Genomic DNA, 22,735 nt, shown 5'->3' with positions numbered 1-22,735 from the left:
TCATATCAGACAATTATATGAGTGGGATACGATAGGTGGGCAGCATTGTGGTGTTGAGACTCAAAGAGTTTGATTCCAAGCTCATCTGTGTGGATTTTCAAAACTGCGCATGCGGCATCCTCACACATCTTCAAGGCATTTGTGTTAACTTGACTGGACCCTCAGAATCAACGTCATGCGCGTGTGGGTGAGCGCAACCCTGCAAAGGCCTAGCGGCCCATTTAGGTTTAGTTCCAATGATTCCAGATGAGGTTCTCCCAGGAATTAAACTGCTGGAAATCCTGGCTGAATGGGAACGGCCAGGCTCACATATATAGCGTGTAAAAGTGTAAAAATCGATCAAGAAATAACAGAATTATAGTTGAAAATAATTAAGTGCCACTTTTTTTGGCCCACAGTGTAGTGTGTTGCTCATTAATTCAGTCAACAACAGACCATCAGCAGTCAGTCTCCCGACTCCCACTAAGACTGAGCACAGTGAACTTGGAGGTGTCTGCACTCTGCAGCTCACGAATGCCGGGACGGGGCAGAGTTCATTGACGTCTGTGCTGTTGACAGCTTTGAACAGCAACTTGAAATTGCAATGCGTCAGTCTGTTGCATCCGCATTATCTGTGCCAAGAAACTTGCCATCACAGAATGATGACAAGAAACTGGATGCAGCAGTAAAAGCTGAAATGGCGCTGTTTCAGAGCAACGGCAAGCACGGGCATTGTTTAGAACAAGTGTATCAATATCTGATGACTGTGCCACCTACTTCAGTGGAGGCAGAGCGTGCTTTCTCAGCGGCTGGCGTACTCTGCACGAAGGTGTTCTCTCGCCTGGACGACCGTACGCTGGACACGTTGTGCTTTCTACGCTCTTATTACCGCAACTAACTAGATACATGTACTTATATGACAGCATGAACTGCTTGGAGTTAAGGTTAGTCTTTTATTGGTGTCAACATATTTCAGTAGTTTTATTAAAAATAAGTGTCGCTCGTTCTAAAACCATTCACATGTGAGATGCCCGTGCACTGTGTCATTCCCAGGAATGACATGCGGGATAATGGATAAACCTGTCTGGGAATGGATTCCCTACTACCATCACACCGCCATAAAACTCAATTAGGGGTGTTAGACAATGGATGAAGTATAAAAGGCTTTTGGAAACAACACTTATATTGTATTAGAAATAAGGAGCTACCTGTCATGAACTGGGAGTCCCAAAAGCACGTAAGTCCCATAATTACTTCCAACATTGCCCACTTTTGGGGGGATTACCATCACAACCCCCGACTAGAAACAAAAAGGGCCTCGGAGATTCATTATGAAATAAAACGGTTTGTCTGTGAATAAAAGCAAACTCTGTCAAGCAAAAGGCATAATGGAGTGGCCTAAAAAGCAAATGCAATCCAAAGTGAGCAGGTCCTATTAGAGTATTCCAGACAAAGTCAAACAAAAAAAGAGCAAAAGGTTCAAAAATACCAGAAAGCCACAAAAGGTGCAGCAAAACACAACCAACTCCACACTCCCAGGACGCATTTGAAACAAATCCCTCCGGATTTATAGGGCGGTGAATGGCAGGTGGCCCCGCCTTCTGGGGCACCACCTACAAAAGACATAGGACACAAGCAAGGCATTGATAAACAGACAAAAGCAAAAAGAAAGAATGCAAATAAACACAAGCAATACTGATGTATGCAAAAGAATTAAGAATGAATAAAAACGACATAAAATAAAGATATGAAGCGCAGCTAGAAGAGGAACCCGTCTGAAACAAGACACTGCCCTTCCGTAGATACGTAAGAAATGTTCCCTTTTAACTGTGACGCACAGAAGGTTTATTTTATACTCAGTATGTCCTGTGTTAAGATTTGTGCTTTGATAAACTTTGAATAAAGTCGATTCCCAAAATAATTGAGGGTGATTACTTCAAGCAGAGAATTATGGGATGTGGAGGAGCAATGTGGATATTGTAGTTTATTTATTACTTTATATAAATCCATGGAGTGGGCTGTTGGGATTTTTCACTTACAACCTGAACCCCTAAAAGTAATAAGAACACTTCCCAACCGGGAACACCGCACCCCAGGGCCAAAGATTCAGTTCTATAGCACTCAGTGGAGAAGAGCGCCATGGAGGTCATCAGTCATCTTCTGGTGCGGTCACCTCTGAACCACAAACTACTTCAGGATTTGTTGGTCGGACAGGAGATTATTTTTGGGTGGGAGAGGGACACAACCCCCCCAGCATCAACAGTAACACATTACTAACATCTGGGAAGACCATTGGCTTTCACGAGTCTTACGGGTCTTGTTTGAGACTCTTTAGATGCAGTGTTGAGTTTGTTCTGAGCGTTTTGTAAATTGAGTACACTTTGTGTGCATTTACATCAATATTATTTGGATTCAAGCATTTTCCTTCTGTTGCAGTTGATTTATCTGAAGTGGTGGTTGGGTGCGAATGTTCACAGTATTGGGTTAGTCTTGGCCTTAGGGTCCTGTCCTCCTTGATTAAGTGTAGAAAGTTTGTGGTGGCCTCAGGCGTCCATCATAGAGTGGCATTTCTAAACTGCTCCTGTACTGTATGAGGTTGGATCCTACTTTGCACACAGTGCTGCCAAGCTATGCACCATTTCTCTGGAGAAAATGGATGGGTGGGCAAAAAACTGGCAGTTATGTTGTTTTGTAAATGTAGCATTTTTGCACCATGAATATCTAGTACCCTTTTATTGGGATGCTGGCCACCATACTTAGCTCCCGGACTTCAAAAAAGATGAGGTGACTTTTTTCACTCACACCAAAAACTTTTGCTCTCGTTTTCTGAACTCTGGGTAGGGGCAGAGAAGCCCCCACTGGCATTAAATATGCCAAAGGCACCATAATCAGCTGAGAGACTGAAAATGACAAACATGGTATAAAGGAGTCATTTTAGTAGCAGGAGCCTTCAAAGCACATCGATGCAGTGAGCGTGGATTTGTCCCCACAGATGGTGTCACAGTGGGCCCATCGTACTTTAATGTAGATATGACATTTTTCTTGTTCATTTGGACAAACACATGCCTGCTAAGACTTGTCTTTTGAATTCAGCAGTGCAGTCTGTTTAAGAAGAACAATGGAGTCAGCAGCCAGGACTGCTCACAGCGTTGGACATTGACCTTCACAATGCAGCTCACCCGAGTCCAATTTGCCACCATTAGTGAATTTTATGGTGGATGACAGTCCTTTAGGATGGGTGGGATTGGTCTTCAGACAGGTTTTGCTTTTGTCAACCATCCTTAAAGGCTAACAGTTTATGGACAAATTTCCCTCATGGTTCTTTTTAGTTGTCTGGGCTCTCGTCTTTCCAAACCTTCAGGAGATGCCAAAGGGCCTCACTCTGGATTGGTTTTCTTTTTCCATCTGCCACTCTGCTAAGCCCTGTTTCTTATGTTTTGTGGTCTTTAATGAGCTGTCTGCTTGGTTTGGACTTGAAACATCAGCTGGTGTTGCACAAATACACCTCCTGGTCTCTCGCAGCACTTGAGGAGCGTTGCCGACACGAAGAACGACTCTGCACGTTCTCGCCTTTCACCATGATAAAAGTGGTGGACACATTTGTTTTGATGTTCATCTTTCCCCAAAAAAAAAATGACTTCAGCAAAATGAGTTCAGAAACGAGCTTTGTGTTAAAATGCCAACACACACCCCTGGTATCGTGAGAAGACGTGATCATGAAACGAGGGTCGGAAAAAGCAACAAGGATTGCCCAGCATGTCCTAACTAAAAGCTGTTCAGCTCATCCATCTTACCAGTTAAACACTCGAACATTCCATTGTTAGTACTGGACTTTTTTCCACTGCAAGCAAAGTACTTTAAAGGAGGAGTTATTTGGTTATTTGTGTTCTGCACACCCAAACTAAGTTGGAACAAAAAACAAACCTGGAGATGAACTGAAAGTCTTACCAGAAACGAGACAAACACCAGGAAGTCAAAGAAACTTTCACCAAAATCTACACAAGAAAAATCTAAAATCAAAGTCAAAGAGGGGGTGCCAAAGATCTCAAAACTGGAATTCACTCCATCAGAATGCAGAGTAACCTCAAGTAGATCCACAGCCTGAGATGATTGCCTTATAAAGCGAATAAATGACAGTAATAAATGGCTTAAATGGGCTGGGAGACGAATCAGAAACAGGTAGAATTCCAGGAAGTCAAAGAAACCTAAACGCTAAATAAAAACCAAAGTTAAAAAAGGAGTCGCCAAAGAATTCAAAACTGAAATTCACTCCATCAACATGCACAGTAATCTCGAGTGGATCCACAGCCCGAGATGATCGCCTTATAAAGCATCGCTTTAAATTAAAATTAATTTTTTTAAATTATTATTCTTGCTCAAATGAACTATGGTGAACTATAAAGGACCTAACTGATTATCAGGCATCTTATCTCAATATATCTTCATTCTCACCTTTTGATCAATAATTGTACATTCTGTCTTCATAGATAGATAGATAAGGCACTATATATACGTAATGTCATTTGGTGCCAAATGCATTTTAACATAAATAAGGGGACGTCCGCGGGTCAGGCAGTGACAAGAGAAGAAATGATGATAGGAGAAGTGACATCAGAGACACGTCAGAAAGACAGAACGGCCGTTTCATCTGGATATTGGAGAACATAACTCGTGTGTCACGCCGATCGCTGAAACAAAAAGCCGTCCAGGACAACATCCACCTCTGACGTTGCAGATTTTCATTAAGCTTTTAAAGACTATGCACATCCAGACTTTGCTATTCATTTTTTTGATTATTCTTTCTACTGGTATTATTATACTTCTTAAATGTAACTTTATTTCAAGAAAGTAAGATCAAGTAGTTAAAATTCACAAATTATATCAAAAATCGTTCTAGAAAGAACTGCAGAAAAATAAAAAAAAGAAAGAAAGAAAGAAAGAAAATCAAAGCCTAACAAAGCCAACAATTCAAACCTCGCCTGACAGTTCTAACTGATATTCTTTAAAATATAAACCACACATTTCTCTATTTTGTCTTAGTGTGATTGAAGTAAGTAAGTAAACATCAGGGCGTCTGGTGTAGAGGGGGCTGCCATTTTCTCTGTCCTTCAGGCTTATCAGGTGAGGGCGGGGGGCGCACCCCAATAGAGGACCACGACAGCACAAGTAAGACGCCGTTGGTTGGTTAGTAAGTGGCCTGTCACCTAAAGGAGGGCTCAGGGTATTCTTGGAGACCGAAGCAGCATTTAGGTCTGAGTTATATCCAGAGAGGTCTGCACGTTGTTGGTGATAAAGTCAGCAAGTACTGGGCAGAGTGGGAGTGACTGGAGGGCGACTGGAAATGCAGGAATAAAATCTGAAGTGGAATACTACAGCGTGACTGGCAGGATGGGGAATCACTCATACGTGATTACATGAACAGGATCAGTGTGTGTGTGTGTGTGTGTGTGTTACACTTAGAGCACACCAATCCAGTAACGAATGTGGCGAGTCTCACCAGGAAACCAGGAGTCTGACAACAGGAGTCCCAGATGATGGCGACTATAAACAACAGAAATAGGTCTTGTGATAAATGATGAAATCAAAAACAGATGAATGAGCAGGCAGATTAACAGGAACATGTTGGTTCAAGATGAATCAATGAATTTCAAAGACATGCGAATGGAGAGCGTAACGCAGGCATATTGAATTGCTAATGTCATTTCAGCCGTAACAATCGATATCAGTGGTGGACATGTGCATGCTGTCCACATCGTAGAGTTCCTGAGTGTTCTTTGTGCTTCTCTTTCATACCCATTTGACTTTTCCATATTTCCTCAGCATGGGCCGTGTTTTTGATGGCCTCTTTGGTATTGTGGCCTGCAGAGGGCGCTCCAGCCGCCCAAACACGACACAAGTTCAGCACACACTTAAATTTTTTCCTTGTGGGAAACGCTTTCTCCCCCGTTTCCCACCTGCACAGCACAGTCCCAAGCACAGTAACCACTAAAGCACACTTTCTTTTCTTTCTTCTTCTCTTTATCTTTCTCTCATGTGCTTCGCCTCCACTCCTCCTCCGGCAAGTTTCATCCCACTCCCTCCCGACTCTGGCTCCTTTTACAGAGCACCCAGAAGTGCTCCAGGTGTCAATCTCCAACTCTTAGCATGCCCTGCAGGAATCCGAGTAGCCACAGTAAATCAGTGGGGCTGCCCTCTAGTGTCCCGGGGGAGATAATGCCCTGAGCCCACTTTCTCCCCTCCGGTCCTTCGACAATAATCGGGTCCTGGCCGTCTGCAAGAGCATTCATGTGCGCAAAGAGCCTGGTTATCGATCACAGTTCCCAAGATGCGCCGCGTAATGGCTTGCCCAGTCCATTTCTTTCTCCATTTTGCAGTAAATTGAGTATTACAAAAACCAAACCAAACAAGTAAAGTGAGCGTCTAAACAAAGCCAAGCACCGAGTAGTGACAGCTCAAGGACAGGCCTGAGCCCTGAAGCTCCCTCTATTCATTAGGACAGGCCACTTTGTGGGGGTTTCAGACACAGAACCACAACCAACCAGGCCTGGAATCACCCTGAGCAAAACGTCGTGGAGTAAAGCAGGAGCAATCAGGGGAGCTACGGGACAGAAGCTGCTCAAGAGGGGGGGTTCTTCACTTTTTCACAAGACCTTGCTACACAAAGGAAAATAAATCACTTTAGGAATAAAGACGTTTCTTTGGAAGTCACGCTTTCACATGATTAAGCAAATATATTGCTTAAACCTTCACTGATACAATCACCGAAAAATTCACAACTTCTTAGGAAACCTGTTTGTTTTTTTTTCCATTCGAAGAGCCCAAGCACCACACAGACAACAATACGCCATCCATTACAGCAGGATGACATTATCTCCGAGTGCAGCTGGCAGGCCGCCTATCAGGCGCACAATGAATTTCCAAATAAACAAACAAGCCCACTGCAGCGACAGTTTCAAGTGGGCCCACGTGTGTTATTCCTGGACAAGACCCAAATCCAGAAATCACGACGGCACACGTGAGCACACAAAGCAGCTTCGAGAGACACGTCAGCCCCCCAAACGCCTGCGCTGGCTCGATGTGTGGCCGTCTTGGCCTTCTTTAGGTCTTATGCAGAGAGTTCTTAGGCAGGATTATTTTTTTTTTGTATTTCTTTAGGAAGACTTGAGATTTCTGCCTAAGCTTTTTAATACACGCTTATGATTTCTGTGTAGAAGGGCTCTTTGATCATTAAGTGTCCATTCATTAATCCGATATTAAATAAAGAACAGTGCATTCTACCTCTACAGATGGCATCTACACCAAATATTCACCACCTTGGGAATTTTCACATTTTAATTTAATACAATATGGAATCACAGTGGATTTAATTTGGCTTTTTTTGATGCTGATCAACAGAAAGACAATCTTCTGAAAACAGATTTCTTCAGAGTAATCCAAATTAACTGCAGATATTAAACACAACTAAATATTCACGCCGTTCACTTAGTAGATGCAGCTTTGGTGGCCATGACAGCCTCGAGTCTGTGAGCTCAGCTCTCTGTCAGCCTTGCATATCCGGACTCTGACATTTTTCCCATTCTTCTTCCTAAATTCTGTGAGGTTCCATGGGGATCGTGAGTGAACAGCCCTTTTACAAGTCCAGCCACTAATCCTCAGTTGGGTTGAGATCTGAACTCTGACACGGCCACTGTAGGACAGTCACATTTTTTTGCCGTTCCTGTGTAGCGTCTTCTTGCTGGAAAACAAATCTTCTCCCAAGGCGCAGGTTTCTCGCAGTCTCAGTCAGGTTTTCCTCCAGGATTTCCGTGTATTTCTTTCACCCTGTAACCTCATGAGCTTTCTAGCGCCTGCTGCAGACAAGCATCCCCACGACATGATGCGGCCACCATGTTGAGTTTCTGATCACGTGCAGTTCTTGGCCTGTGCCTCACAGGGTGTCTGATGGCTAAACAGTCCAATTTTGGTCTCATCAGACCACAGGACATTCTTCCAGCTGGCGTCAGGATCTCCTAGTTGCCTTTGGGCAAACTCTAGCCGAGATGTCATCTGTGGTTGTCTTCACAGTGGCTTTCTCTTTGCTGCTCTCCCATAAAGTTGTGGCTGATGCACTCGGGCAACAGTTGTTGTCTGTACAGCCTCTCCAATCTCTGCCACCGTAGCTTGTAACTCCTTCAGGGTTATCAGAGATCTCTTGACGGCCTCCCCCAGTCATCACTATGCTCTCCATTTCTTCATGACTGGTTTAACTGGACTCCAAGGGATACTTACTGACTTGAGTTGCTAGGAGTGCTCTTTTGTCTTCATTGTGCAAGTCAGGCCCCCACACGTTGGACGACAGTCAATGGAAGCCCCTCAACTCCAGACAGGTGATCTCCACTGAACTCATGATGGGATTTCTAAAACCAGTGAAGATTTAGGGGTGTCATATTAACAACTTATACAATCAATCAATTACTTTTTATTACTTTGTATTTTATATTTGTAATTAATTTAGAGCACTTTGCACAGATCTGTTTCCCTTTCTGCTGCTCTGTCAAAAAAAAGCCAAATCAAACACAATGTGATTCAATGTTGCATGAAAATAAAATGTTTAAACTACCAAGGGGTGAATACTTTATACAGGCACCATACATGCATTCTGAGACCCACCTAAGCTTGCCGGGGGCTTCAGTCTGTGCCATCAGCATTGGGTGTCAGGCTGAAACAGCCGTAGACCGGACGCCTGCCATTCACAGGCCTGCTCATGTGTGCATCAACACAGGACCAGTTCAGAATTACCAGTTAACCCAAAAGACATACACAAACACTGGGAGAACATGCAAAGTCCATACAAGTAATGAGCGGGAGTCGGATTGGATGTAGGATCCATGAAGAGGCTGCACTAACTGCTGCCCACCCTACTGTCAAAAAGTACGGCCTACAATATAACTACACATTGGCATGTTTTTATCTCTTCTTTGAATCCATTTTAATTTTAATATCCATATATTTTTTTTTTATTTTAATGCAGAATTCCAAAGACAGGCCTGTTACGAATGGATTTAATAGAGGAAGTCACGTCAAGTACGTGCTTAGCACTGTGGTGAATTCCTTTTTTCATTTTCCTCAGCTCGTCTTCATCTGACCCTGACCGTTTAAAAGCCATTCCTCATTCCAAGTTTTCTTGGCTTTAAACTGTTTTTACTGCTGCCAGGCGTACATCCTGTGTCATATTACAATGACCTCTCTTATTGATTTTTTTGCTTATCTGCTTGCTCAGTTAATTGTCCCATTTTAATTTCTTTGAATTTATCTCTCCACTCGTTTATTTCCAATCCATCTTATCCTTGTCAGAGTGGCAGGCTGCTAAATCACGGGATCACGGCAGAAATTTCTTGTGGACAGAAACTTTCACAGAATTGAAAATGGCCGCATTTAGTGAGTACTGAACTCTTGTTATAAAAGTGGCCTCAGATTTATCTTTAGAATATGACAAGAAGTGCCATGCCAAAGCTTTATCCCATACATTCATTTCTAATTTCCAGAACTTGGAATTTCCATTAAAGGTTTAGAAGAACCAAAGGCAATCCTAACGAAACTGGACACAACACATTTGAGATGGGAGGCCAGCCCAGATCTCTGCACACTTAACACCGCGTTCTGAGTCTGCTAATAGATGTCTATTAGCTTAACAAATGGCACAGGAAAGGAAATCCACACACACACACACACACTGGCAGAACAGCCACCTGGCAAGGAACTGAGCTCTAGGCCCTGGGGCTTGGTATGGCAGTGCCAGCCCTGACCTATCAGATCACCCGTAGCAGTTTCACAATCTCAGCACAGTCTAATATTGGATTGTGAGGTGCCAGCACCACTGCCAGCAGCATCACATGCAAGGAGGGAAACAACCCTGAATATGATGGCAATCTACAGTGATGCCCAGAAAGAAAAAGTGTGGATACACGGAGAATGAGGTCCGCAGCAGTGCGTGGTTTTTAAATAAAAAAAGTGTGCTCAGGCACTGGGTGGGTGTAAAGTTGGGCAGCCGCGGGGCATTTAGTGTGGACGGCGAGCTGATTGAGTACGTGAGCTATTCCGCATCAGCACACCGTGGCTAGTAATTATGACGATGCCCATAGTGGTATAAGTGGAGAGCCGAGAAAGAAGAATTGTGAAGGGGTGTCATGTTTCAGTCGCCATATTCCCCCTGGCTGGAGTTCACAGTTGTGGTTTTTGTCTGCTTTGTTTAATTTTGTATTAATGTTCTTTTTGCACACTTTACTTTGTGTGTGTATACCTTGTCTTTTGTGGGTGGCTCCCCAAGGGGCGGGGCCACCTGCCAATCACCACCAGGAACGACCCTTCATCCTATTTAAATGAGGGCCTCCCATAGTTCCTTGCGGTTCACTGAATGTGTGAGGACTGGAGACTTTGTGAGTTTGCTGTGCTTTGCTATTGTTTTGTGATTTTTCTAGATTTTTGAACCCTTGCTTTGCTTTTTGACATTGCATTTCTTAGGACTGTGTTTATCATTTGTTCTGTTTTCGGCCTCGATTTTTGGATTCTGTTTTGGGACTTTGTATCGCCTTGTCTTTTCAGGCATCTCCTTTGTGCTCTTTGAGGCTTGCACAGCCTTTTGGTAAAAAATAAACCTTTTATTTTGTCAAGATTTGTCTTGGCCCTTGTTGTTTCTAGTAGGGGTATTTTGACTGTGTGTCCCCCTTCTAGAGGGCAACCTTGGAAGTGTTTTTGGTAACTTGTGCTTTCAGGACTCCCAGATACCGACAAATGGAGAGGGCTAGATGGGCAGAATCGGGAGTTTGAGCCACCTCAGCGGTGAGCGGCCCCATGTAACAGTGAGGAACATGGTTGTCCTAGGTGGATCACCCCCTGTTGAGCATTACAGAGGAGAGGGTGCTGAGAATTGATCCCAAGAACCAGGACCTTGGAGCTGTGAAGTAGCAGTGCCACCTTAAAGAACAAAAGCACCACTTAGAGTTTACACCGTCAAAAAGCAATATACAACTCAAGGGCAAAAACCTAAATTACTGTAACAGCTACAATGTCGTAGTATTAAAAAGGTAAGCATTCTAACAAATCTGTAAAAGTGAAGCAAAACACACCTCAAATAATATCACAGAGTGGAGCAAAGCCAAACTTGAGAAAAAACCTGAGCGGGAATGTCCACAAACACTGCTACGTAGTTTGACGCAACACATGGCCATATTTACTGTCTAACTAACTCTTAACATTTTACGTTCCTTAATACTGGACATTGGAGAAGCAATCAAAAAGACAGGATGTTGATCAGAACAGATAAAGGCCTTCAGGCCCGAGAGTGAACAAATAAACGGACTTCTTTAGTTTCTTTTAAAAATGGTTTAATATGAACAATGGTGTCCTTTACAGTCTGTACAAAATTTACATAAATATAACTTAGAGAGACATGGCGTGTGGTACAACTGATGTTCAATTTGTCAATTACAAAGTTAAAAAAAAACCAGAGAGAAAGAGACAGGAGGGAGAGAAGGACGACTGAGCCATGGCTGTCATATTTACAACAGAATACTGCCATGACTCAGCAAAGCCTTCTTATTTTTACTTCTTCTTATTCAAATAAAATAACTAATATTCTAAATTAATATAGGGGAATGGAAATACTACTCTATCTAGGCATCTCAAAATCAGATTTTTTTTTGATACCACATCAGTATAATTTTACATGTTAGTGCAAATATAAGAAAACTTAAGGGAAAGTTCTCCCATAAAGCGGATACAACGGGACCAGTCAGTGAGCGACTCTCGTTGTCACGGTACAAAGCGCTTCATTCTTTTTTCCTTTGAGAAATCATATCCTTATTTCCGAGTGTGACAGTAGGAAGTCTTAAAAAAACTGCTGCAACAGAGCAGAGTAAAGAGCCAGCCACTACGTCCTCAGGATTTTAAATTACCAATATTTTTTAATTTTTTAGTATAAATGTATGTTACAAAAATAAATACTTTATAAGCTGTACAGATGAAATACAATGAAAATATTTACAACTTATGATACACATAAAATAAATCTAACACTTTACATTTGGAGGCATTCCAGTAAATTTAGTAGCCTTGCTTGTGCCTGTTGAGACTCGGCATGCAGCGGCTCACGGTGATCATTTGAAGAGCAGCCACTGCAACATTTGCGCTCCAGATAACCAGTCAGCATTTTAAATATTTGCAATTAAAACTTCCACTGCTATGCGACAATTGAAACTAATATATCAATCATTTCACTGTATTAATGAATGGCTTTCCTTCCACTCACTGTTGTCTACTGGAATCTGTATTATGCGCCTCTTGGTCACATTCAAACCTCCGTCGCCTCTGCAGTTGGCACGTCTTGGATTCTATGGCTGTTAACAAGAAGATACAGCACATTTCTTCATTTACCAAGGCACCAACATATCATGTAATCTTTTCATGTTTGCGGATTTAAAAACAAAAAAACTCTACAGTCATGAAAGAAATCTCTGGGGCTGCAAGATGTTAAATAGAGTTCGGCTATCTATGAAGTCATAAGAATCTGACACTATAAATTAATAGATCTCTCTTGACAGCACCATCTCAAGGTCTACGAGAAAATATGTGGCTATGTCCGCATTTCAGGGGGGACTGAACTGCATCGAGATTCATCTCTTGGTTGGAAACTGTGGGTTACTTTTTGGTAAGTTCACGGTGATGTGGCTTTGTATCGACCGTACCCTTGACGGTGTTGCTGAATCAATACCCTGGATGACTGCTGAAATGCCAACGTACAACTAATTAGTTTTCAATAGGGCCTGTGACAGTGCCGGTGCTGGTAAAAATTGAGAATGTATAAATGTGGTGATATAAAAGTTATTATTACATGTCACAAATTTACAGACTGACCAAGTGTCGATACCCCAGACATCTTTCACTGTATTGTCATTGTCACATTTTTTTGTCAATACTGATATTAAACTGCTACATGACATTAAAAAAAAATCAGATTACTGAAAAGGGCAAGGTTATTATTTTTTCTTGCAGAAATCTTCTTAACCTGGGCACTAGACAAGGACTGACATCATAAAGGTCATGCAGGAGAGTACAAGTACACCAGAGTGTATAAGTTTATTTGTTCTGTTCAAAGGCGATGTGGTGGCAAAGACCGCATCCGTTAAATTTCTTGGCACCGGCAGGTTGCAGATGTTCCCTTCACAGCAAGAAGTGCACACCTATAATAAAAGTAAAAATAAAACTCAGTTAAATAGAACTACAGCTAAAGAAATTTAACTAATTATATTTCATGCTTAAATAACATCCCACTTATAAAGCTTATTCCCTTCCCTCATTGCACAATTTTACTTGAGCCACGGTTTTTAGTCAGGAATGGCTAGGATAGAAAACACAGGCATATGTGAAGCTTTATTCGCTTTATCATTGAATTGTTAATTGCCAAGGAGATCATAATTTATTATTTTTATTAAACAGAATAAAGATAACATAGCGATGGGATTCAGGAATAGTGAAGAAAATGAAATCGAGAAAAAGGTTCCTTAAAGCATGGCCGACGATAGCAAGGTGAGCTGCAAAAATACAGCATAGAATACTGGAAAAGAAGGTGAGTGAAGGTACAACATACCATGAGGTATATTAAGTAGTCTTGAGAGTGAGAAAAACAGACTGTGCTTAAATCCACAAAGTAGGCCATTGGGAAAAGAGTATTGTGATTGATCATAATGAGGCCAAAAACACCCAGATGATATGCATGGAAATGCTTCTAGATGAGCAGAATGAGTAATAATGTGGGTCATCACAAAACAGAAGTGCTTAAGCAGGAAGTTTCCAGAAGTGGAGCTTGTGGAAATGTTTAAAACAAGAAGGGGAGTGACGGGACAAAGCGGTGGGCTCAACTGAAACATCTCACGCCTACAAATGGTAAGATTATTCAATAATTTGATTTTCTGAGCTGCCAATAAAAAGCAACACAACTAACAGATAAGCAAACGAACAGCAAAGTTAAAGGGCATAACAGTCATGAACCTTTAGAGGCAAAACATCACCCATAATTTGACCTTCAGATTGACGTTCCGATAGGAAACAAATTAAGTCTCTGTCTTTATTTAAGATGCATCACACGCTGTCATGTGTACTTGACCGCCAGGCAATGGCAGCTAAACATCTAGTAACAGCTACAACAAACCCAGACGTTACTGACATCGACAATGATGGTCATAATGTAAAACAGAAGCAAATAAAGAAATAACTGCTTGGAACAATAAACAACGCATATACCATGTTAGAATTATTTAGAACAAGTTAGTTAGAACTTAGTTAGAAACATTTACTATGTGTAAGGGTGATAGGACTCTACAGGGCTCTACAGTTTAATCATGATGGAAGGGATTAAAAAAGGAAATTTCGCACTCTGGTACACTCATTATGTCTGAAAGGAAACAAATCCAGTAGGACCACGAGATGAAAGGGCAGAATTCAGAGGCCAAGGAAAAGAAATGTCCAGAAACAGGCCAAGGTTCTTGCCAGAAAATCTTAAAAACAAAACTAAAAGCTTTTTAGCGAAAACTATATAGATAATCCCTAACCAAAATCTTCACATAGCAAGTAATTTAATATTACTTCAATCCGAAAAAACAAAAATATGGGGTCAAAAATAAACTTCTAGTAAGGCAAAATGATAATTATGACAATACTAAGGAAAAGGATGGTTCATTGGTGCATGTGTCATGGGGAAAGTTGAAGCTGGTGAAGCAGACAATAAAGGAGAGCTAAAAGAAAGAAAGAAGGATAAAGCATCCAAGGGTGGAAGTAAACACTAGTAGGAACTGAGCAAATCATTAGTGTCTCAAGAGAAGTGGTTGCAAGAACAAAAACAAACTACGGTCAGGAAGGCAGATGGAAATAGTGAAATGTTTTAAAGTGATAAAGCACTTCCGTAGGAGTCCATTTAGCATTCACGACTATTTAGGATATCAGCACTGGTGAAGACAATAGTGGTTCATATGAAACTGGACAGGAACTCTTCTATGCCGGTGACTGTTGACTGAAACTGAAGTAAGGCATGCTAAGCGGGACAGCTATGAAAGCTAAAAGCTTGGAGGTAAAATGAACAAACTGATGGTAGATAAAGCTGTAGATAAAGGGAAACATTTATGAAACCAATGGGAGTTGTGTAGTGCATGGGAGTCGGGCAGAGCATTTCAAGTGAAAAGGCCATAGAGGAGGTGAAGACAGGGCTGGAGAGGTGGGTCTTCAGTTCAACAGCTCGATTCCATGTGAACGTGTTTCCTCTGCATGCACTGCTCTAATTTCCATGAAGTATTTATTTAAAAATATTTTAGCAAAACATGCATGTGTATTGCCCGTTCTGAACATATGACTGGATGACTTGACATATAAACTATGTGACACGAGTAACGTGAGATTTTTTCATGGAGGTTTTTTATTGTTTGCTGTTGTCCACAGCTTGTTCTCCATAGACACTTATTCTGTCAGAAAGTTTGTTATCTTCATTCCGCATAAAACGTGAAATTAAATGTTTTACTCAGTCGTCACTACAAACTACATGAAGTAAGTAACATATTAAAAAAATATATAATTTCTCAGTGGAGTATTCATTTGAAGTTATCTATCCATGTAGTTTAAGACTGAATTTTGTGGTAATACGGAGTCACATCCAAAGAAAACTTTAACAGACACCACACAGAATTGTGGATTCATTGAATACTCAGTCCATTGTGGGGAATTTTGAATTAATTTACAATAAAACCTGAAAGCAAAACGATATGGTGGCAGTAGTTAATATGTATTTTGTTGCATGTGTTAAAAGTTTAACACCAAGTGTGGTAAATAATGAAAATGCAATAGTGATTAATTTAACAGAATTAATGCTGCTTTATTCAGCTTATCACAAAAGTCAAAAGTATCACAAGACTACGGTAACACCTGCACATTTGAGTTTAAAGGCCACATCCATGCTCAAAGGTCATGTTTCAGAGTTCACATGAATTCCATGATGACGCAGAAGAGATGATTGTCCTGTATGGCAGATGTAGCCCACATTCTAAGACACTTGTCTACAGATACAGTTCAATGATAAAGTGCAGTTTCCTCATTTATCATTGTCAATTTCAAATGACAGCCCTTAGGAAATTTTGCCGTTTACTCTGTGTATGATGCTCAGCTCTGTTATTCACCATTTAAGGAGACAGAAAAAAATAATCCCAATGTCAGTGGGGTATGGGTGCCATTTTTCATATTTACTGTTAAGTGACGCTCCCCTATGGCTCAAATGCACACATCTGTACTGCTAGTGGCAAGTGATTGTAAGCATCTCTTACAAAATCAATTTGACAAGGTACCTCATATGTTCAGAAATCTCATCAAAGTGCACACCACCAAAATTACAATCCCCCAGGTCTCCCTTCTATACGTCACTCACCTTGTGTCCCATATGATCTATGGGAGTGCATCCAGTTGACAAGCATTCTTCCAGAGGTACACACCGCTTAGTAACTGATATACTCTCCCCTTGAGAATCCATTTTATGGAGTGTAAAACAATATCTTGTTTCTAAAAAGAAAAAACGACAAGCACAATTTATTTCATGACAATGTGCAGAGTAAAATTACTGTCACTGACTGTAACCTGACTGGTATGTGCTAACTTGCAAATCGTCCAGATCCTCAAAGATTTTTATATTTATACAGATTCAAAATTTCTGTGACAAATAACTGCATTTGATTCTTAATGAGAAAAATAAAACAAGGAACTACTGTACGTCATGAAGAACACTAACATAGCAGAAGAAAGATTGGCTGATTTTGGACCGTGCGGCATTTCCGCAGGGTGTGTCTATAGTGGCCTTTTAAAAATAGACCAGGATGTCAAAACAGACTTTGTAGTCAATTTCTATAGGTCAACATTACATTCCAGCTGGGGCAATAGCTAAAAATAACTTGGTTAACCTCAAAATAACGTCACAAATGTTTTACTATATTTAGTGAAGTGACTGTTTTTAAATGTCTGTACACATTTTATATAGGGGTATACACCAGACCTTTCTTCATCTGTTATTATCCATTACAGACAGCAGAGGAAGCTCTCAGTCCATCCCTGAAAACAAGCAGAATCCAAGGAGGACAAAAAAAAAAACCTCCTGTTTTTTCAAATAAAAGTGAGGAACAATAAGCGAAGGAGGTAAACATAAAACAATAACGTAGAAGGGAACCAATAATCCTACTTCCTTTTTGGGAACCATCTACCACAAGGAACACTCCCAGTATCACCTCCAACTCTCCCTCTCTCAGTCATTGCCTGGCTTCCACCTGTCAGTTGAGCCTCTGCAAACACTTCCTCTCCTAACTCGAAACTCAACTAAAATCTGATGTTGTCGTGGCTAAATACTATTATCCAGAAAACACTTTTGGGGAAATCCTAGGAACCAATTCTGAGGTCATATATGCAGTGCAGAATCCCTGTGGCCATATGTTTAGGGCTGTCTCTGGTGGATCCTGGTGCTTCTACATTTCTGAACCCTATTAGGACTTAAAGGGTGGGTAAGTTCTCATGTAGCCCATCTTCTGCACTTCACAGTCATAGTGCATATATGATAATATCTTTGACTCCTGTGCTGCTCTCTCACTGACTGGGGTACTTCTAAGGTGGTTCCCTACTGACCAGGGTGCAGTATTATGGTTTGCAGTAAGTAACCACTGGGCTACCTCTAGTGCCCCCTAGTGGCATACCAATCTTGGCTTGGGCATGATGGTGACCTTTTCTACTGTGAGAGCCCCTTCTTCTCCTTTCGGGACTTTGTAAGGTTCTGTATCTGTCTGGTAGCACCACCTGATGTTTGAAATACAAGTTGTTACCAGTCCTGGCTTTAGACCATATGCAGTTGGGATCTGGTTTAAGTGAGTTTTTCCATGGCACATGGAGATTTACAGGTTGGCCTTTACTCACATTCCAGTGCCTCAAGACCATACAACAATGAGATAAGGCATTTATCTAAAACGAAAATACATTTAGATCATTATAATCTCACTACAAGAATGTGCATTAGAAGACCAATATGTTACTCCTTTAGACAGATGCTACAGGCAAAATGCCTGGATGCACAAGTAAAATCAGGTCTCCCACTGACTGTGAACTTCAGACAATTTTGAAAAGCACTGTTCACATGGTGACCTCACTACCTGCGTTTTCTAATATATTTGTTAAAAATTAAAAAATAAAATAAGCACTAAAGCCACAAATTAATGATTTTACAACAAATGTTGTACCCTATAGATGTGAAGTGACAAGAGGCCTACTCATCCTTCTAACGCAAACTATAGAAAACTGACTAAAGCAATGATTTTCCTGTACAAGAAAAGCTAAAGATAATTGGTTTACACCACAAAATGTGCTCAAACAATGTGAAACAATCAAACAAACAAATGTGTATATTATAAGAAAGCACAGAGGTAATTTAGGTGTCAAAAAAATTATTTTGAACAATTAAGGCTCCAGAAAAATATCCACACCACATAACCTTCTCACTAGAAGAGACCTTTTAAGCAAAAAACATGTCCAGTACAAGGAAAGCAACAAAAAAGAAGATTGACCCTTAGGACGTATTAGGGACAGCTAAATCTACAGGGAGTTTCCCATGAAGCTTGTCCACTATCAGAGTAACTAAAAACTTCACAACATCTACCTGTACTAAGTATGTCTATTTCCTTCCAGATCTTAGAATCATGACTCTGTTCAGTTTTTAAACATTTTAGGTTACTCTGTGAGGAAAACGCCTCAGATTTAAAGCCACACACATTGATTTACAAATATATCGACTGGACACTTTCAGTGATACACTGGCCTAACAAGCAGGTTATTAGTTTACCCTCACAACAGCATGAATTTATCAGGGCATGGACCCAAACAATGTTGGACACGTGGTACTAGGATGGTAGCCCGTGTCACATCCAACACGTCACACTTGTTGGGGGTGGATCTCTACTATAAATAACTTGGTGCATAACTATAAATAGCTTGTGTTTTGCCCATTCTCCTTCTGAACAACACGCACACATACCTGCCTACCTGACATAAACAGCACTGTGTACTCAAATGATATGGATACTGATTGAGATGTCAGGAACATGGGAGGGGCAGGTGCATCAGATAAAGTGACCACTCCGTCTGCAATGTTAAGTATGTCAACGTCTTACTCTGAATTCCTGACCTGACCTATCGATAGCTTAGAACAGAACAAATGAATACAGGGCAGTGGTCTGCACACAAGGGGATTCATAGCATCCAGATAAAATGTTTAAAATTTTGATAAACCGGCTAAGTACAGATGCTATCAAATGGAACAGAGTAAATGTTAAGCACATTACTGAAAAATGCAAGACTCAAGACCTTGTTGAGAATAGAAAGAAATTGTACAGAAGTCAGATTCTTGCTCTGAAAATTTTGCCAGTGTTACACTATTTCACTACCTGAGATTGACTGGCTTCCAACACCACAAAGAGGAAAAAAGATCTGCTGGCCACATAGGGCAGAGGCAGGGAAACAAAATACAAAAAATACTGGAAAGAACAGACTGAGATAAGCTGGCTGTGGAGCAAGAAAACTAAAATTGTCTCAATAGTGCTGTGGACTTATCAAAATAACTTTCAGGGTCATCCAGAGTGCTGGCCTATTATGGTTATTGTAGGGGGAACAAACAGCACAGGAACTACACAAAGCACTTAGACAAAAATGTAACAGTATAAAGCCAAAAGACTACAAAAAGGATACCATGAGCATGTTTTATAAGTGAGGTTCACCTCAGACATGACATTGTGCAGTCAGACACAAGTGTAAACAGCACCCCCAAGTAAAGCTACAAGAAAGACAAGGACTCTACTAAATGTATCAATCTATCCCTCTGTTTTCATACATTATACCATTAAGAGGAACCCTAACCCTGAACTTGACACAAGGACATTACAGAACACACTCACTCACACTTGGCCAGGTCTGTGCATAAGTTTACAATTCAAGTGGGACGTGAAGTGCTTACAAACATCTCAGGGAGACGGGGGGAGAACATGAATGCTCCACACAGCCATGGACCAGACCAGAAATGAACCAAAGTCACATACTACTTATTGTAAAGGTAAAAGTACAAAGAAGATGCATATGCTACAAATCTATCCAGCAGATATAAAGTGACAAAAAAGGAAAAATTAAAATGACATCTTAACCAGACCAAGCAAACCTACACGACAGATTCACACATCTGCTTATTATATGAAGCTATAGAAAGAACATTAAAGTGGCAAAATCTTCAGTACACATTAACCATTATAAAAGATACTGGTTCTATAATGTAATTAAGACGTTGCTATCACTACATCAGTTAAATGCTAGGAAGGCTACAGGCCTACACCATCAAACCAAGTCAATATAAAAACAACCATTCCACTCACTTGTTGCTTAAAAAGAGCAATGCAAAAATCCAGGGTAATTCAACCACTGAAGGCTGGTCAAAGAAAATAAATAAGCAATGAAACTTATAGGTCATAGTTAAATTGGTGAAGGTGTCACCAAAATAAATAAATAAACAAACAGGAGGATATGCCAGACACCACACTAAAAGCAGCACGTCATAATGATGACAAAAAAGCAATGATGCCCACTCACCTCTTGGGCAGTAGAAGTCTGGGGCCCATCGGTTGCACTCATAATTGTCTGAGGCGTTTTCACAAGTAAAACACTTGAATCCCCCTGGATAGGGTGTGGCTAAAAAGGAAAGAACAAAGATTTTAGGCTCATTGCAGCTGCAGTTAGAAGGTCTGAACCATTTACTATATAGTATAGCCTGGGTTATTTTCTCTTTTATTTACCTTACAAGATCAATATTACTAAATTACTTTCTGTCAATGTGTTCACTGATGCCAGCCCAAACAACTAAAAAATAAGAAAACAGTGCAATCACAGTTTTTGCTGGAAGCCTCTGTCTAGGTTAATCAATCTAAGGCAAAGTTTACAGTGAAAGCAACCCACAGGCCATAATCTCATCGTAACCGGATGCTTTTAGCACAAGACAAGACAGCACTTTAGCTTTGATAAATTCACTAAATCTTGTCATCATTTCATTTAAAGAATTCAAACTAAACTGAAAAACCATCTGTTACGATAAAAAAGGCCAGTTGTTCGACGATCCCACTTAGCGCTATTAATACACTAATCTGACTAGCCCCCCATTTCCCCACAGCTATGACAGCTGCAAGTCTGAGGGTCATCCAGATTTCAGCTCTAGCAAAGACAGACAATAAACCAGCTGACACCTCTCCCATTATGCTCTTTGTTGCTTGCCTCTTTAGTGTCATTTCATAGAATAATACAAGCATATTTAGCTCTGTGGCATGCTGTCTGGTGTGTAGCACTGGGCTCTATTCTAAACATTACAGTGATCTAACAGCTTTGTAACAGGTGCGCAAACTGGAAGCCAGTTTAAAATGGGGGTTGGTGTGGAGTTTAAACTTTATGCAGCAATTTACTTTTTAGAATCTCCTGGTTTAGGAAAGTTTCCGACAATGGCGCTGTATAAACAATACATGGATTGATTTCTCTCTCCCTCTCCTTTTTTCTTTCTTCCTCTTGGTCTAAAGTTGTGTGCTTGTGTATTCTCCTTTGTATGCCAGACAGCCATATGGGGTTCCCCCTATTCTTTTAGATTTGGTCCCTTGTGTTTCAGTTCCCCGTGCACAAAGGGGGAGAAAACCTGCCACACCATGCTATACTACTAAGAATCTTCCTATTATGATCAAGCAAATGAAACCAGTAGAGCCCGAGGCAACTCAGAATAATATGACTGTCCTCAAGACAAGTCGTCAGTACCTCCAAGCTAAACTGTTGTTTAAAGAATGTGAATGTTGCTTGCAGCAACACACAGTACACAATGCGCCAGCACCCTCGATGCTTTGTCACACACAACAGAAATTATCATTAGTCACCATCTTCTTCTGAGACTATACGTCTGTCTCCATGTAGTGTACCTGTAGCACGTAGGCTTTCTATCATGAGACAGGAAATAGGTAGTCATATGCTCATTTTCTTTTCTTTTTTTGTTAAAATATTTCCTCACTTTTTTTTGCCAGTTCTATTTAGCAAACACCTAACAGCGTTACATCCCCTTCAGGCTTTACTATAACAACAGTGTTTAGCAGGGACTTTAATTGTTATAAATGTCTTCTCAACACTGAGCAAATTCTCCCTTAGAACAAGATGTCATTGTTTCATTTCCTATTACAGGTGTACCCAGTGACCCTGAGCAGGGTTAAACATAGGTCAAAGATGGATTATTGCTGTAGTGTTTGAGGCTAATAAACTAAAAGCAAGTACTGACGTGGTCCTCCTTGAATTAAATTATTCAGTGGGCTCTGCAGAATTATTGCAACCATCCTTACATTTTCTGAGGCTGCTTAGTTCATTAGAAGGTTGATAGAGGGTGTAAGAATATCCTGACAGCATTGGAACAAAGCAGTGACTAGCCCTGTCCACACTTATCAAATTGATATGTCTACTGTGCATATGAGAAAAGCGCTATATAAATGTAATGAATTATTATTATTATCTCTGGAATGTTGGGGAAAAGCAGAGCACCCTAAGAACATCTATATGACACGGGGAGACTAAGAGAGCACCCGCACTGGCCCAGCTGGGAACTTAACCTGGGCCATCATGTCCAACAAAACAAATCAGTTGCTGCAATTCATCAGTA

At 40.8% G+C, this 22,735-nt stretch overlaps 1 protein-coding gene across 2 annotated transcripts in view; it reads right to left on the bottom strand.

Annotated features, from left to right (window-relative positions):
- Nucleotides 1-11,317: 11,317 nt before the first annotated feature.
- Nucleotides 11,318-22,735, bottom strand: part of lypd6 (LY6/PLAUR domain containing 6) — a 195,974-nt gene continuing 184,556 nt past the window's right edge. For both annotated transcript variants that reach the window (XM_028806535.2, XM_028806534.2), the window contains exons 3-5: nt 20,653-20,751; nt 16,421-16,551; nt 11,318-13,196 (exon numbers count right to left, since the gene is read on the bottom strand). In XM_028806535.2, coding sequence (XP_028662368.1) covers nt 13,029-13,196; nt 16,421-16,551; nt 20,653-20,751 — 398 coding nt within the window. In that variant the 3' untranslated portion in view covers nt 11,318-13,028. The remainder of the gene's footprint in view (nt 13,197-16,420; nt 16,552-20,652; nt 20,752-22,735) is intronic.

Source organism: Erpetoichthys calabaricus, chromosome 8, assembly GCF_900747795.2.
Source record: "Erpetoichthys calabaricus chromosome 8, fErpCal1.3, whole genome shotgun sequence".
Lineage (NCBI taxonomy): Eukaryota > Metazoa > Chordata > Cladistia > Polypteriformes > Polypteridae > Erpetoichthys > Erpetoichthys calabaricus.
Note: the sequence above shows the minus strand (reverse complement) of the source record. Positions and strands in the feature narration are given on the sequence as shown.